The sequence below is a fragment of the Microtus pennsylvanicus genome, chromosome 18 (assembly GCF_037038515.1).
Source record: "Microtus pennsylvanicus isolate mMicPen1 chromosome 18, mMicPen1.hap1, whole genome shotgun sequence".
In the NCBI taxonomy this organism is placed as follows: Eukaryota; Metazoa; Chordata; class Mammalia; order Rodentia; family Cricetidae; genus Microtus; species Microtus pennsylvanicus.
Window position 1 is genome coordinate 29,975,108 of NC_134596.1, and position 14,548 is coordinate 29,989,655.

The 14,548-nt window shown below is 51.1% G+C and overlaps 1 protein-coding gene across 4 annotated transcripts in view; it reads left to right on the plus strand.

Moving 5' to 3' along the window:
- Positions 1-14,548, plus strand: part of Tm6sf1 (transmembrane 6 superfamily member 1) — a 41,449-nt gene that overhangs the window by 17,921 nt on the left and 8,980 nt on the right. Inside the window, exons 1-6 of one of the 4 annotated variants that reach the window (XM_075952958.1) lie at positions 703-1,172; positions 4,708-4,811; positions 7,444-7,541; positions 10,895-10,998; positions 11,795-11,877; positions 12,508-12,629. In XM_075952958.1, coding sequence (XP_075809073.1) covers positions 1,081-1,172; positions 4,708-4,811; positions 7,444-7,541; positions 10,895-10,998; positions 11,795-11,877; positions 12,508-12,629 — 603 coding nt within the window. In that variant the 5' untranslated portion in view covers positions 703-1,080. Of the gene's footprint in view, positions 1-671; positions 1,173-4,707; positions 4,812-7,443; positions 7,542-10,894; positions 10,999-11,794; positions 11,878-12,507; positions 12,630-14,548 lie in introns of those variants that run through there. The other 3 variants (XM_075952957.1, XM_075952960.1, XM_075952961.1) reach the window with 3 other exon arrangements.

The following is a 14,548-nucleotide window of genomic DNA, read 5'->3' on the forward strand; positions in this document are numbered from 1 at the left end:
CTGGAAGAGCAGGCAATGCTCTTAACCTCTGAGCCATCTCTCGGTCGTGGAGACGGGAAGACCTGCACTCTGCTGCACCTGTCGCTCAGGAGCCCACTTTTCTTCGCTTCCCCAAGGCCATAGCAACCAGGTTCTGCCGCAGGGGCCTTCTGGAGCTCCCCCACCAGTAAGGCAGCTCCAGCAGAACAGCGTCACCACCATGCTCTAAAACCAGCCGTCCGTCTGGCGATATTCCGAAGAGTCTTTGTACCCTGCCGACCTGCCAGGCTAGTCGGCGCTAACCTGGCCTCCAAGAACACTTCCAGGCAAGGAATGAATACTGTCTCAGCGTCCTACACCAGGGCGTTCCTCTGAGGGTCCGCTCTGCTACAAAAAAGAAAGGGAGCGGGAAACAGACCTGTGCGCTGAGCAGTGCAGGGCAAGCCCTTCATACTTGTTAACTCCGTTATTTCCACAATCAGACGATGCCGCAGGCTATCTCTATTTCACACACAGAGAGAAAAGATACAGAACGCTTAGTAACTTGATCAAGGTCAAGGGCTGGTGAGCGAGTAGCCAGGGTGGAAACCGAATATTTCCACTTGGCCCAAGAACCTTGGTTGCGGCCCTTGATGACTGCCTGGGGGGCGGGGAGGTTCCTGGAGCATCTGTCCCTGTGGGTCTCTGAGCCGATCTCGCGGGCCTGCACGCGCTGACACCCTCGGGTCTGGCTCCACCCTTCCCTGGCCCTTGGCTCAGCCCAGCGCTGCTCCAGCTCGAGGATGCCCAGTTCCCAACTGTGACCCGCGTGCTTCGCCCAGCCACTCCTTTTCCCTGAGAGCAAGAGTCCTGGGGCGCTTGTCTCGTCGCGGTGGCCTCTGAACCACGGCATTCTTTAGAAGGAGCCGGGCAGGGACGCCTCTCGGGATCGTACGGCGGCTCTAGCGCACCCGGGTGGCGGCACTGCGCTCGCGGGGCAGCTGTGGGGACGCCGCAGAGGGGAACCTGGAAGGGTAGCGGCGAGGGGCGCGGCGTCGCCGGAAGCTGGGGTGGGGGCACCCGGGAGCGATGCAGTGAAGGGCGAGCGACGCAGCGGCGGCGATGAGTGCCTCTGCGGCCACCGGGGTGTTCGTGCTGTCCCTCTCAGCCATCCCGGTCACCTACATCTTCAACCACCTGGCGGCCCAGCACGAGTGAGTGAGCACGCAAGGGGTCGGCAAGAGCCTGCAACTTTTCAGCGGGACTGGGGTCGCGTCCAGGAACTCCACGCCTGCCGCACGAGGGAGACAGCCAGGTCACCCGGACCTAGGTCCTCCTTTGGGCTAGGGCAGTTCAAGGTCTGAGGGCTGGGCGCCTGCTCTTTGCTGGTGCTGAGTGGGTAACTGGGATTACCCAGGTCAATACTGCAATGCTCCTGCCTCCGAGGCTCTCAGACACCAAAGGGTTCAGAGCAACACGGAAAGGCACGAGCCTGCCCTATTTGATAGGATCGTTTTCCATGTATGGACTTTCACTTACTTAACCATTTTTTAATTTTAGAAATTGTTGTGAGAGACTAGCAGAAATAGCCCTGGTTCTCTGGGCCTGGCCTGGCTACTAACAGGGTGGCCAGGCTTTAGCGTTCTGGTCTGTCAAATGGGTAGTATTTGCACCCTAAGGTTCTTGTGAGAACTTTGTGGAGGGGCGCTGTGACAGGAATGCCGGCCCGGAGCAAAGGCACGGTAGTTCAGTGCTAAGGCCGGGTGGAGCTGAAGGAGTCTACACGGACTCTGGCTCCCAGTCTGGCCTCCCACTTCTCTAAAGGGATCACTGACTGGCCAGCCCTTGGGTGGTCACTGGAAAGGCGCCAGCTGCGGCCCTGCTGAAGCTGGTTGCTGCCTGCTGGAGGAGGAAGTAACCTGCTATGTTTTCCACAGCGGTTGGTGCTAAGGAAATTGCATCAGTCTGTATACTCTGTAATGTCCCCCACCCCCAGGTCCTCCAGACTGCTAGCAGGGGGTGCACACCTCGTCTTGCCCTGCTCTGGTCACCTCCTGCAGACAACCCGAGCACGGAGAAGCTCTGTTAGCTTAGGCACAGGCTGCATCTGCCCTTGGACCGACCCCGCCTCTGGAGCATCTCCTGATGCAGAGGCTCTGGGCAGTCAGATGTTTTGTGCCTGTCGCTAGAGTGCACAGGGACCTTGGCTCCTAAAGTAGCACCGTGAGCAGCTCAGTGGACATTTATTGAACATGTGCTCCGATCCCTCACAGAAGTTGGGGACTAGCTGAGAACAGGCCAGGAATGACTGAGGAGCCATGAATTAAAAAATAGAGACCAGTAGATACAACAACAAAACGGGGTGACCCGGAGGGGGCTAGTGGCCCGGGAAGGTTTTTGGAGATAGGGATGCTTCAGCTACGGCAAGATCTGGGGGCAGAGCTTTGTGAGCATAGGGAGCAGGGTGAACACGGGAGGGGAAGGAAGTGGTTGTGATGGGCAGGTGTTTGCTGGCTGAGCTATCTAGGAAGGGCCGGACTGAGTTAGTTCCAGCCCTTCCCCCCATCCTCCTATACATAGGATAAACCGGCATTCCAGGACAGCTCTCTCATTTTGTTCCCTAAATTCTTCCTCCTGTCCCCCTTTCTGGTAAATCACGGGGCTACTTGGGAGAACTCCAAGTTCTCTGGCACAGACCGTGGCAAAGGCTCCCTCCTGTCTGAGCCCCCTGCACATATCTGAGCCTCAGCTCCCACCCCACTCCCACCCCCAGAGCGTCAACTCTCTCTCTTTTTTCTAAACACCTGGTCCACCTTCTTATCTCTGCGGCTGTTCCTTCTTCCTTTCTCCCCACCATGGGTTGGTGAAGACACATTTAACTTGACGGCCCTGCGGAAATGAAACTGCCACTTCTCCATTTGTAGGTCCTCCCTCCAAAGGGATTCCTGCCTTGAATCCCCTCAGACTCCTGACTCACTTTTCCCACAGAGTTCCCACCTGTGGCCAGAGCCCACCTTGCCCAGCGGCAACTCCTCTGGCCACTGCTCCGCCCAGCCCTGTGTGCAGTGGGGTTTCAGTTGCTCTTCCTTTCCTAACTGGAACTTCTGCTTGCTCAGGCCTTTTATGAAACTCTGAGAAACAGGATGGTCGAAGGGTCAGAAAGGAGTTGGGGGAGGGAAGCTTTTGAATGCCCCTGTATATGTTCAGTTATGGGAGATCTGGGGACAGAGCCTTGCAGGTGTTCTGGGGTATGTGTGAGCTAGGCAAGGTAGGGGGAGGGCTAGGCTGGTGTTTGTCTGGAGAGCAGCCTAGAGAGGGCTGTATGGCAGCCCAGAGGATTAATCAAAGAGCACCAGGAACTCCTGACCACTCCAGGCTTACAACCCCTGGCTTATCCAAATCGCCCTTTGTGCGGTTAGACCTGCTTCTGCTCGCCCTGGGCATGGGTTGTTTTCCCCAGAGGGTCTCCAGGAGCAGAGCTGGTGGGGGTGGCAGACGTGACCTACTGCCCCAGTTTCCCTTCACATGTCCTCCTACCTAGAGGTGGAGTGCATGAGAGGGCGCCCTGAACTAATTCATGCTGCCTGTCATACTCCGGCAGAGCCTAGCCCTTTGAGCGCACCGGCTGTGAACTCAGCCGTGAGAGTCCAGGGATAGTCTTGTCTGCTGACCAGCACCTGCCTCTGGCTCACCAACCTGCCCCCTCCTCCCTGGGTATCTTAGATAGAGCAGCGTCATGCTTGTGAGTCATGGAAGCTCCCCGAGGAGCCTGGAGAACCCACCGGTATGAGGGAGGCTTCAGAAACCTCCCATTATTTCCCAGCACACAGAGCCGGTCTCCTCATTATACGGTAGAATCCATCCATGCACATCCGGTCCTTCATCTACCACCCCCATCCATCATCCATCCCTTACCCACTCACCGTTCATCTGTCCATCATCTCCTCTTCCATCCATTCATCCCTCTTCTCTCCCTCTACCACTGTCTTCCTCTTTCCCCAGGGATATGTGGTGGAGGTTATCTGAAGATCCCAGTGTTTGGGTCATGGTGTGGAGGTATCCCAGCTGGGGATCCGTGCTTGTAGCATCTCTGAGTGGCAGTGGGGAGCTGATTCTATAGAGCTGGCACAGAGGGTCACGGAGGTATTTGTCCAGAATAGGAAGCCCCAACAGTGTTGGCCATCTGGGTATCTCTGTAGGGCTGGGGTGACCTTCCGGCCAGCAGAGCTCAGAACTCCTAGAGATAAGTACCTCCATGTAGATAGCGGCCTCTCTTGTTCATCCGGAGTCTCGTAGGCCAGCAACAGTGCCTACCACATGGGGAAGTGCACTGCGAATTTCAAGTTTCTCCCTGGAGGGCCTGTCAATCATAATGAAGCTCAGTCAGAGGGTTAATGACTGGTCCAGGGGAGGTGGCAGACTAGTGGTTAGACTGTTAGCTTCCAGGGTAAAGGGTTGGAGAAAAAGGAGGGCAGGGGCAGCTGAGCTGCAGCCATACTAGGGACACCGATGGGAAGGAGAAAGGAAGGGGAGACCTGGGTTTCTGGTCCTTGAGTGTTGTGGGGTTGTGACCCCGAGAGGCCAGCATGCTGGGGACAAACTGCAGAAACTTTTTGGTGCCCGAGTTGAGGCTGGCTTCCAGGAGCCTTCTGCAGCACGGGGAGCCAGTGTCTTCAATAGCCAGGAAATTCCAGGCACTGTTGTGTTTATTGTGATTAGTGACCACCTCCCTACTTTTGCTCCTGACAGTTCCTGGACCATTGTTGGGGTTGCTGCCCTCATCCTGCTCCTGGTGGCCCTTTTGGCTCGGGTCCTCGTCAAAAGAAAACCACCACGGGACCCTCTGTTTTATGGTAGGTGGGCTGGTAGGTAGATTCCTCAGAGGGAAAGGGTTTGTATCCACTCTGGCAGGGAGCCAGGCATTGGGTACACGTTCCTGCTGGGCTGTGGCTGCTCTGAGCCCACTGCTGACAGAAAATGGAACTGTAGGGCTGTTCAGGACAAGGCCCTTGCCTCTCAGTTCCCCTCAAGGATGTGGTGTCCACTTTCTAAATAGAGTTCTTCTAGAGAGTGACTGGCAGGGCCAGGCGGGCCTCCTCTAGGCACCCTGTTGAGCCCCTGGCATGCTCTTACCTCAGCCTCCAGGCTGGGCTTTCTGCCTTCAGCTGGCTGTTGGTATGTGAGATTGAATGTGCCGCGTCTCAGTCTACACCAGTGGTTCTCAGCCCTCCTAATGCTGCAACCCTTTAGCGCAGCTCCTCCTGCTGTGGTGACCCCACCCCAACCATATAAAATCATCTTTGTTGCTACTTCATAACTGTAATTTTGTTACTTATGAATCATAATGTAAATATCTGGTATGCAATGGGGGTTGTGACCCGCAGGTTGGGAACGCTGGTCTACACATTTGTCTAAAGGGGAAGATAATACCATGGTCAGACATTAGTATTTGCTAGGGACTTCGATCAACACCTGACAAATAAGTATGTATATTAAATAAACAAACAAAAAAGTCATTGGTTGGACACATCATGTGCCTGAGAAGGCTCCGAGCCCTTCAGAGTATTATTTTAATACTTGTAACAAATATCCCTTCACTCGGCTAGCTGGAGGTGCCAGAAATGCAGACAGGATCATGGGGGACACCCCCAGACCCTTTTCACACACATGCTGCCTCAGGCAAAGCTGTGGCTGGTCTCGCAGCACTTCCTGTGGCCGGGAATTCTGTTGGGCATCTTATTCATTATGTTTCTGCTGATGTCAAGCCCTCCTTACGTGTGTCTCTAGCAATGGGCATCCATTTTTCTTGCTCACTGGCCTGTGGGTTGCCTGAGATGCTCAGCTCCAGGCTGTGGGTAGATTTAGGGCTGTACTCTCATCTCCTCCTAGTTCCCCAAAGCCTACACAGAGGGCTCAAGGAAGGAAAGGAATGTCCCCAGTGCCACAGTCACTTCCAGCTCCATCCTAAGGTCAGAGCAAACCACGTGACCTCATCAAAGGCGGGAAGCAGTCCCTGCCCACTGTGAGCCTTGGCAAAGGTGGAGAGGGAACTGTAAGGGACTAGTCTCCCTGTTGACACACGCATAGCTGAAGCTTGGAGAAGTCTGAGTCTCTGTGTCTGGCTGGCCTCTCTGACTTCAGCGCTGATCTGGTCCCAGGCAGTCTCACACCGCTGTCTATCCTTCCACTTCCTCCCCACCTGGGGAGCCCACACTTAGCCTACTGATTGAGACATTTCCCCATCCTTGAGGCAAGGCAACCACTCTTGTATCCATGGTTCTGCTCCAGCTTTGAGAACCCTTCAGCCTTGCGGTCGAGCCCTAGGCCAGCATCCTTACCTACCAGGAGACAGAGACTATGTCTTTATCACCTCTCAGACAGTATCTATCAGCTCTATGGGTGCCACCAGCTGCTAGTGGATTACATGCCCGGTGCCTCGTTTTCCAGGAGCCATGATGGCTGCTTATCTGGGAGTCAAAGTGGTCGCACCAGCAGGAAGCAGCCATGGGGCCTCGGTGATGCCTGGTGACACCCGCTCAGGGACCCCTCACTCCTACTGGCTTCCCCTAAGGCAGCTTCCCCTCTCTCCTTTTGCTTTCTTTACAACTTCTGTATTCACAAGCAGGGTTTTCTATCGCCCCTTCCCGTTCCACAGTCTCAGACGTCAATATATTATAACTTAAAAAAATGCACTTTTCCTGGTGGACTCACAGGCCCCGAGTGGGATTGGTAGCTGTTATAAAGCTCTGGTCCTTAACTGGTGGTCATATGTAGTATTTAAAGCCCAGCTGGGGGTTTCAAACAACTGGCCAGATTCCGTAGATGTGGCAGCCTTCCTCCCTGCATCTTCAGCTGTCCCATCTCATGTGCATTTTAAAAGTCACAGCCTTTTGCTGGGCGGTGGTGGCGCACGCCTTTAATCCCGGCACTTGGGAGGCAGAGGCAGGTGGATCTTCAAGTTTGAGGCCAGCCTGGTCTACAAGAGCTAGTTCCAGGCCAGGCTCCAAAGCAGAAAGTTTCTGCCTTTTCCCTTAAAGCTACTGACTGTCAGTTGCACATCAGCCACCTGCCTACCCTCAGGACCTCCAGGGAGGACAAGGCTAGCATGCTGGACAAGTGGACACACTCTTAGTTGGCTTGCATGCCACACTAAGAGGACTCACCTTTTCTAGACCACCTGATGACCATTTGGTTACAGTGGCGTAGCTCCTGCTGCTCAGGGGGGTGGGGGTTTCACTTGAAGAGAGTGAGGATGGTGGAGGTGGCCTGGAAGAATCTTCTGGCACACTGTGATTCTCTGTTTCTGTGACATGAGTTCCCTGAAGACCAGCCTGTGTATGGCAGATGCAGCCTGCTTGTCTGTGCGGATAACACCCGCAGCATTTCCTGAAAGAACATGAGCAACACTCCATAATAATTGGTGGATGCCCCGTCCTTGTTGTCTCCCACGGCATGCGTTTTCAGCTGCTGTGTCCTCTGTTCTAGTGTATGCGGTGTTCGGATTTACCAGCGTGGTGAACCTCATCATAGGCTTGGAGCAAGACGGCATCATTGATGGGTTTATGACTCACTACCTGAGAGAGGTACGGAGCTGTTCGAGGGTTGCGCTGTGACCGGGTGGTTCACATGCAGGCTGCTGGTGGGGCACTGTCCCAGCCTGAGCAGGCACATGACAGGCCAGCGACGGAACACAGAAGGCCGGGAGACCTTCTTCTCCATGCCTCCTTCACTCCAGAACTGTTTTTCCCTGCGAGTGAAGAACTTCAAATGATTTTAGTATTTGGGTTTCTGTTAGTGGATTAGAATCACAAAGATCCCAAAACAGTCTTTAGTATACCTGCAATTTTACTCAGTATAGTTGGGAGGCTAAGGCAGAAGACCTGCTGAAAGTTTGAGGGCAGTCTGACAATATGGTGAGCTCCAGGCTAGCCTGGGCTACAGTATGGAACCCTGTATATATATGCATGCACACACACACACACACACACAGGGTCCCATATATATATATATAATATCATAATATATATAATACATATGTAATATCAAGTTACTGAAGCTTGCTGAGTCTGTGAGTAACATCCTATCCCCAAATCTTAGCTTTTGAGGAAACTAGGCTTATTTTCTAACTTAGAGGGTTGAATCCTGTCCTAGAGAGGCCAAGTGACCTCCTTAAGGTCACATAGAAAATAGATCAGAGGTGAAAACAGTATTGTCTATTGCCTTTCTGTGTTTCAAATAAGGAGGAGTTTGTATGTCTCTCCGGGAATGTGTGAGGGGAGCTTTTGAGCCAGGGAAGAAGGCAAGTTTGTGGGTATTGGGCCATTTCGTGAAGTGGGATATCTTATACCTAAGGTGGCTTCTGCAAGGCTAGCGAGGGCAAGAAGATGGCCAGAAGCAGTGCAGGACAAACAGAGAGAGAGAGAGAGAGAGAGAGAGAGAGAGAGAGAGAGAGAGAGAGAGAGAGAGAGAGAGAGAGACAGAGAGAGAGACAGAGAGAGAGATAGAGAGAGACAGAGAGAGACAGAGAGAGAGAGACAGAGAGAGAGACACAGAGAGAGACAGAGAGAGAGAGACAGAGAGAGAGAGACAGAGAGAGAGACAGAGAGAGAGAGACAGAGAGAGACAGACAGACAGAGACAGAGAGAGAGACAGAGAGACAGACAGAGAGACAGACACAGAGAGAGAGACAGACAGAGAGACAGAGAGAGAGAGACAGAGAGAGACAGAGAGAGACAGAGAGACAGAGAGTGTTTCGGGGATTTGGAGTGGGATTTCGGGTCCAGGTGGGGGTGATGGAGAGGAAGGCCCAATGTGATGTTCTGGTTCCTGTTTTGGGGTTTGTTAGAATACTGCTTTTAAGTCAGAGGCTTGAGGAGTGACATTCTATAGAGACTCCCGAATCTAATTCCATTTCTTGCCCTCAGGAGTTCACTGTCTAGTGTGAAGGGTGAATGACATTGGCCTGGTATAATGACAGAGGTACACTCTCAGTACAGATGAATGGACTCTGGAAATGCCCAGCAAGGCCTCTTTGAGTTGCTGGCATTTCCATAGCGTTTCAGAGTGGCCATGGGAAAGGACCACACACACTTCTATATGGTACAAGGAAGGGAAAGGGCTTCCAGGGCAAGGGGGCACTTTGGGCAGAGGTGTGGAAAGAGGCCTAATAGTGTCTATCTCTCCAGGAGTGTTTGCGGGGAGAATGCTGAGTTCATCTGGGGACATGTGGCGTTTTGGGTGCTTGAGAGACATCTACTAATGCCCCAACTGGCACGGCTAAGCAGGACTTCTGAGGAAAGATTTTGTCACAGAGAGTCAGGAGCCACCCAAATGCAGTTGCTTCCATGGGGAATGAAAGATCATGGTGGGCAGAGAGGGGCAGAGGGCCAATGAACTCAGAGGAGGAGCTTTCAGGAGGGAGGATGCTGCTCAAAGGGCAGGGTATCTCCCAGGTGAGGTTGGCAAGGATTTGGGTAGTAGACACAAGAAAGGAAGCTGAGGTGTAACAGCGGTAAGGTCTGGGACCTAGTGGAAGAGATGGGGCTTTGACCTACAGGCTTTCAGGAGGATGGCTGCTGCGTGCATCTCGCATTGTGGCTGGAGTGTGGTAGATGGGAAGCAGGGAGAGACGGGGTGACTGGGAATGCAGCCATGGTTCTATGTGGGACTCCGAAGGCCTGAGCCTACGCAGTGATGAAACGGGAAGGTCACCTAAAGTGATATAACATCAGTGAGGTTTGTCCAAAGGCTGCATAGACGAGCTTGGAGCTGGCTGAGCTGGTTGTGCAGGGGCCAGGAAGGGAGAAGCAGGTGAGTTGGAAGAGTTTAGATGGGTTTGAAGAGCCCGTGGGTGTCTGTCAAGCTCCCCAAAGAGACCAGTGCTGGTTTTCAGAACTGAGTGTGTAGGCAGGAATGACTGGAGCCATGAAATCAGCTGGAATTATGCAGCTAGAGCACCATGGGTATGAGAAAAATGCAGTAGCCAGGCATAGGGCTAAAGTTTGGGTGTGACTTTTTTTTGGGGGGGAGGTGCTGATGTTCTTGCCTGAGGGGAGACAAAAAGTTTCAGGGAATGCCTCCTTGGCTGGTTGATACAGTTCAGCTGCTCAGACCTCTCCTAGTTAGAGAAAGGACAGCAAGCATATTAGGGAGACATGGGAAGCAATCTGGGAGGGCATGGTCCTAGGACAAGGAAGAAAGGAAGAGAACACCATTGAAGCATTCACGGCTGATGGGTACCTGAAACATGAGTACCTGGGAAAAGGGAACATGCATAGTTCATCATACAATTGTGGGTTCATGAAACTAAAAATATCTCTGAAGTGTGGCTTTGGTTGGTGATACCTGTTCTGCTCCTTAGTAGCTGTGTGACCTCAGACAAGTCTTAAAGCCTTGAAACATGTTTTTGCCTCTGTAGACAGCTGGTCCTGACCAGCCCACAAGCCTGTTGGGAAGGTCGAATAAGGGGCAGGGGGAAGCTGGGTGTGAAATTGGACGTGGGTACCTGCCCAACCCACCACAAGATCAGCATGTCTAGTTAAGGTCAGCTGGGGGCACCAGCGAACAGGGTCTTCCTGGGCCACCCTTCTGGCCAGGGCCAAGCTCTTGCAGACACAAGTTTGGCCTTGCTCCAGTGACTGGGATTGCTCACACAGCCACCTGATGCCTTTGTGTTATTATACAAACTTTTGTCGAGTAATCAAACGTCATTTTGTTAGTAGTTCTCCTATTTGATGTTGTGGCAGACCTTGGTTCTGGCTGCCCTGGGGTGAAAGTCACATTTTTGCAGTCCTATCAACTGTTTGGGAGCTGTTACAGCTCAAATGAACAAACAGCACTTAGTTCTCTTGTTTTACTTGTAACATACATCTGCTGTCCTGCGTTTAAAGATTCGAGTCTTCCTTACACTGAACTATCTTTGTAATGCTCTCCTCAGGGTGAACCGTATCTGAACACGGCCTATGGGCACATGATCTGCTACTGGGATGGCTCTGTTCATTACCTGATGTACCTGGTGATGGTGGCCGCCATCGCATGGGAGTAAGTGAGCTTTCCTGCTGTGTGTGTGTCACCTTTGCAACTGAGAAGGGGCATGTAAGGAAAACATACGTAGAGAGGCAAATACACACATGTGTGCCAGGACAGGAAAGTTCTATGATTTGGACAGAGGTCTATTTTTTTTGTCTCACTGCCTCTTTTTAACACATCCCTTTGAGCTGTCCCTCTACCTTGGTGGCAGCTCAGGCAGAGTGATCCCTTAGGTTTCTGCTTATGTTTTCAAAACAGAACAATCTCTCTAGGCGTGTTGGTGTTCGCCTTTAGTTCCAGCACTCAGGGGGTGGGGAATGAGGATCTCTGAGTTGTAGGTCAGGAGGGTCTTCAGAGTGAGTTCCAGGCCAGGGCTACACAGTGAGAACCTGTCTCAACTAATAAACAAACATGTGATACCAAGAATAAACTCTGTGTGTGTATGCATGCGCTTTACCTGTGTGGGAGTGTGCACTCATTTGTGTGTGTGTTACCTGTGTGGGAGTGTGCACTCATTTGTGTGTGTGTTACCTGTGTGGGAGTGTGCGCTCATTTGTGTGTGTGTTACCTGTGTGGGAGTGTGCGCTCATTTGTGTGTGTGTGTGTTACCTGTGTGGGAGTGTGCACTCATTTGTGTGTGTGTTACCTGTGTGGGAGTGTGCGCTCATTCATGCAGGCTAGTGTCGAGGTCAGAGGGTGATGTTGGGAGTATTCCTCAATTTCTTCTCTACCTTATTTTTTTTTAATTACATTTTGTTTTGTGCACATGTATGTGTGTGTGTGTTCATGTGCACGTGTTTCATTGCAGGGAGAGCTACAGAACCATTGGCCTGTACTGGGTGGGCTCCATCATCATGAGCATTGTGGTCTTTGTGCCCGGAAACATTGTAGGTAAGAAGCCCTATTTTAACAGCCACGCTTTCCTTGTTGTTTATCTTTTGCAATGATGGGGTTTTTAGATAGAGAAGTTGTTTTTTCAGCTTTTATAATAGATTGCAAGCTTGTAAGAGCTATTTTGCTAAGTTATTTCCAGCCCCTCGGTGCTCTCATCTTTTAAGAAGTGTTTTGGAGCCATGCTGAGAAGTGTGCACTGAAGTTAGCTAAGCAATCGGCATTTGCTGCGTGGATGCTGCTCGCAGCTCTTTATATTTCACGTCACTTTTCATGCGCCATGAGAACCCATGGTCAATGCACTGGAAATAAAGATTCTTTCAGGCTGAAGAAAAAGAAGTCATTTAGACAGGCAGAAAATTAGTATATGTGTGTTAATATACTTTTTCATACTGTAAACAGGACATCACTGTTAAGAAACATCTAATGGTTTTGACGGTTTTTGCCTTATCTGATAAAAATAGTGCCTGGTTCATAGCAACATTTTATGTGATTTGAGGCAGGAAGTAGATTAAATATCAGTGTGTGTATACATGCACTAACAGACTTCTATCTTTTCCTCTCTCTTTTAGGATTTTTAAAAATTTTATCTTATTGAGCTATACATTTTTTCCTCTCTCTTTAAAATAGGAAAATATGGAACACGGATTTGCCCTGCATTCTTCTTAAGCATACCATATACGTGTCTTCCGGTCTGGGCTGGCTTCAGGATCTACAGTCAGCCACCAGAAAACTATAATTATCCCTCAAAGGTAATTTTATCACACCGAAGTGTAACCAGTTGGCTACTGGTGTGTAAACTCGGGCTAGCTCTCTGGCAGCTGGTACCTCTTCCATGTCCTCGGGGTCACAGGGCTCACACCTCCTGCGAGGAGAGAGCATTTGGGGTGTTCAATCTCCAGGGCTGTGTTGCTAGCTTGGCATTTGCTGGCATCTTCATCAATGAGGCAGATGGTCTGCTTCCATCTGAGTCCACCTGCCTCTTTCCACTGCCCCCTAACCCACTGTCCAGGCTACACTTTGGGGGACGTCCCTCGCAGGGATCACCTTGGCTCTCGTCACCCTTCTGTGTTAGCGTGACGGGAAGTCCAGGCTTATGGTTTGCCTGGCTTGTCTGTGGCCTGTGTGTGAGCACTGACACTTCCTTTGGTAATCCCACTTACTGCTGAGCTGGTCAAGTACATGAGGGCCAAGGGATCTGACCTCTGGGGGTGCGGGGCCAGGACACTGGCTGCAAGAGTACTCCCAAGACTCCTCCCCTTCCAGTCACGGCCAAGGTGGTCGGTATGAAGCAATGCTAGCCCCGCAGGTCTGCTTAAGTCTTCCTTTCTGAGAGATTTCTTTCTCTTCAGTTTATATACGAGATCCTTGGGTAGGGTCCTCTAACTCTATCTGATGTGCGAGAACAAAGTACTAGTTAGAACATGGTTACTCACCTAACGGAACTATTTTTACTTTAAAATAATTATTTTTTAAAATTATTTTTGAGGCAGGGTCTTACTACGTAGCCCTCCCTAGTTGGCCTCAAACTCTCCATGTAGTCCGGGTTGGCCTCAAAATCACAGGGATCCACCTGTCTCTATCTCTTGAGTGCTGGAATCAAAAGCATGTGCCACCATGTCTGGCCAAAATTATTTTTACAACTAGAATTCATTAAAATACCTTTTTAGGGGAGTGTTGGGGTTGAATTCATGGCCACCCATGTGCCAAACAACCACTCCACCACTGAAGTTTACTTCTTGCTCTACGTACAGTACAATTTACGCGAGGTTAATTTGCACATGTGTAGATACTGCTGTGTAAACTCAGGCCAACAGCAGCCACACGCGTACATCTCTCTGAGGAGTGAGTGGCTGTTAGAAGAAAGGGTGAACTGTAACCCTAGTCGGCCCAGCTCCACTGCTTGTGTGTGAGCAGTGTTTGCATAACAAGATGCACAGAACCACGTGTTGTCGCTTGAAGGGTAAAACACAGCCAGGGGCGTTATGACACGGTGCTGTTAGGAACCATACTTGGCCAACAAAACCCAAGAGGGGCAGACTCACTCTGTAGGGTGGTTTAGCCATGCATCCAACTCATTTTCACATAGGGGCCTGTCCTGAGACCATAATCGCTAACACCCTGTGGGGATTTCTGTGCAGGGTCACTGTCCTCAACATTCAGTGTCTGAATGAAAAAAATATGCCCCAGTGTCTTGTACTGGGAGAACAGCAATTATGGTCTCCTTACAGTATTTTCAACTTTAATCACGTGAGCACGAATGCAAAACTGTTTATATTCTAAATTCTATTTCTGCAAACAAGGTTATACGTGAGTATATATGTATGTATTTACACGTAAATGTTTGTGTGTGTATGTGTGTGTATATGAAAGAGTCAGGCAGGATGGTGGCACACATGAAATCTACTCCTAGCAACTTGGGGGGAGGAGGCAGGATAATCATGAATTTGAGGCTAACCTGAGCTACACAGGGAGTTCCAGGTCTGTCTCCGCCATGTAGTTGAGATCCTGTCTCAGAAAGCCAACCAACCAACCAGCCAGCCAGCCAGCCAGCCAGCCAGCCAACCAACCAACCAACCAACCAACCAACACCATAAATGACCAGGAGTGTGTATCAACCACTGACAGCAGTGAGGCAATTTATGGTTACATTCTAAAGTTTCATTTTTCA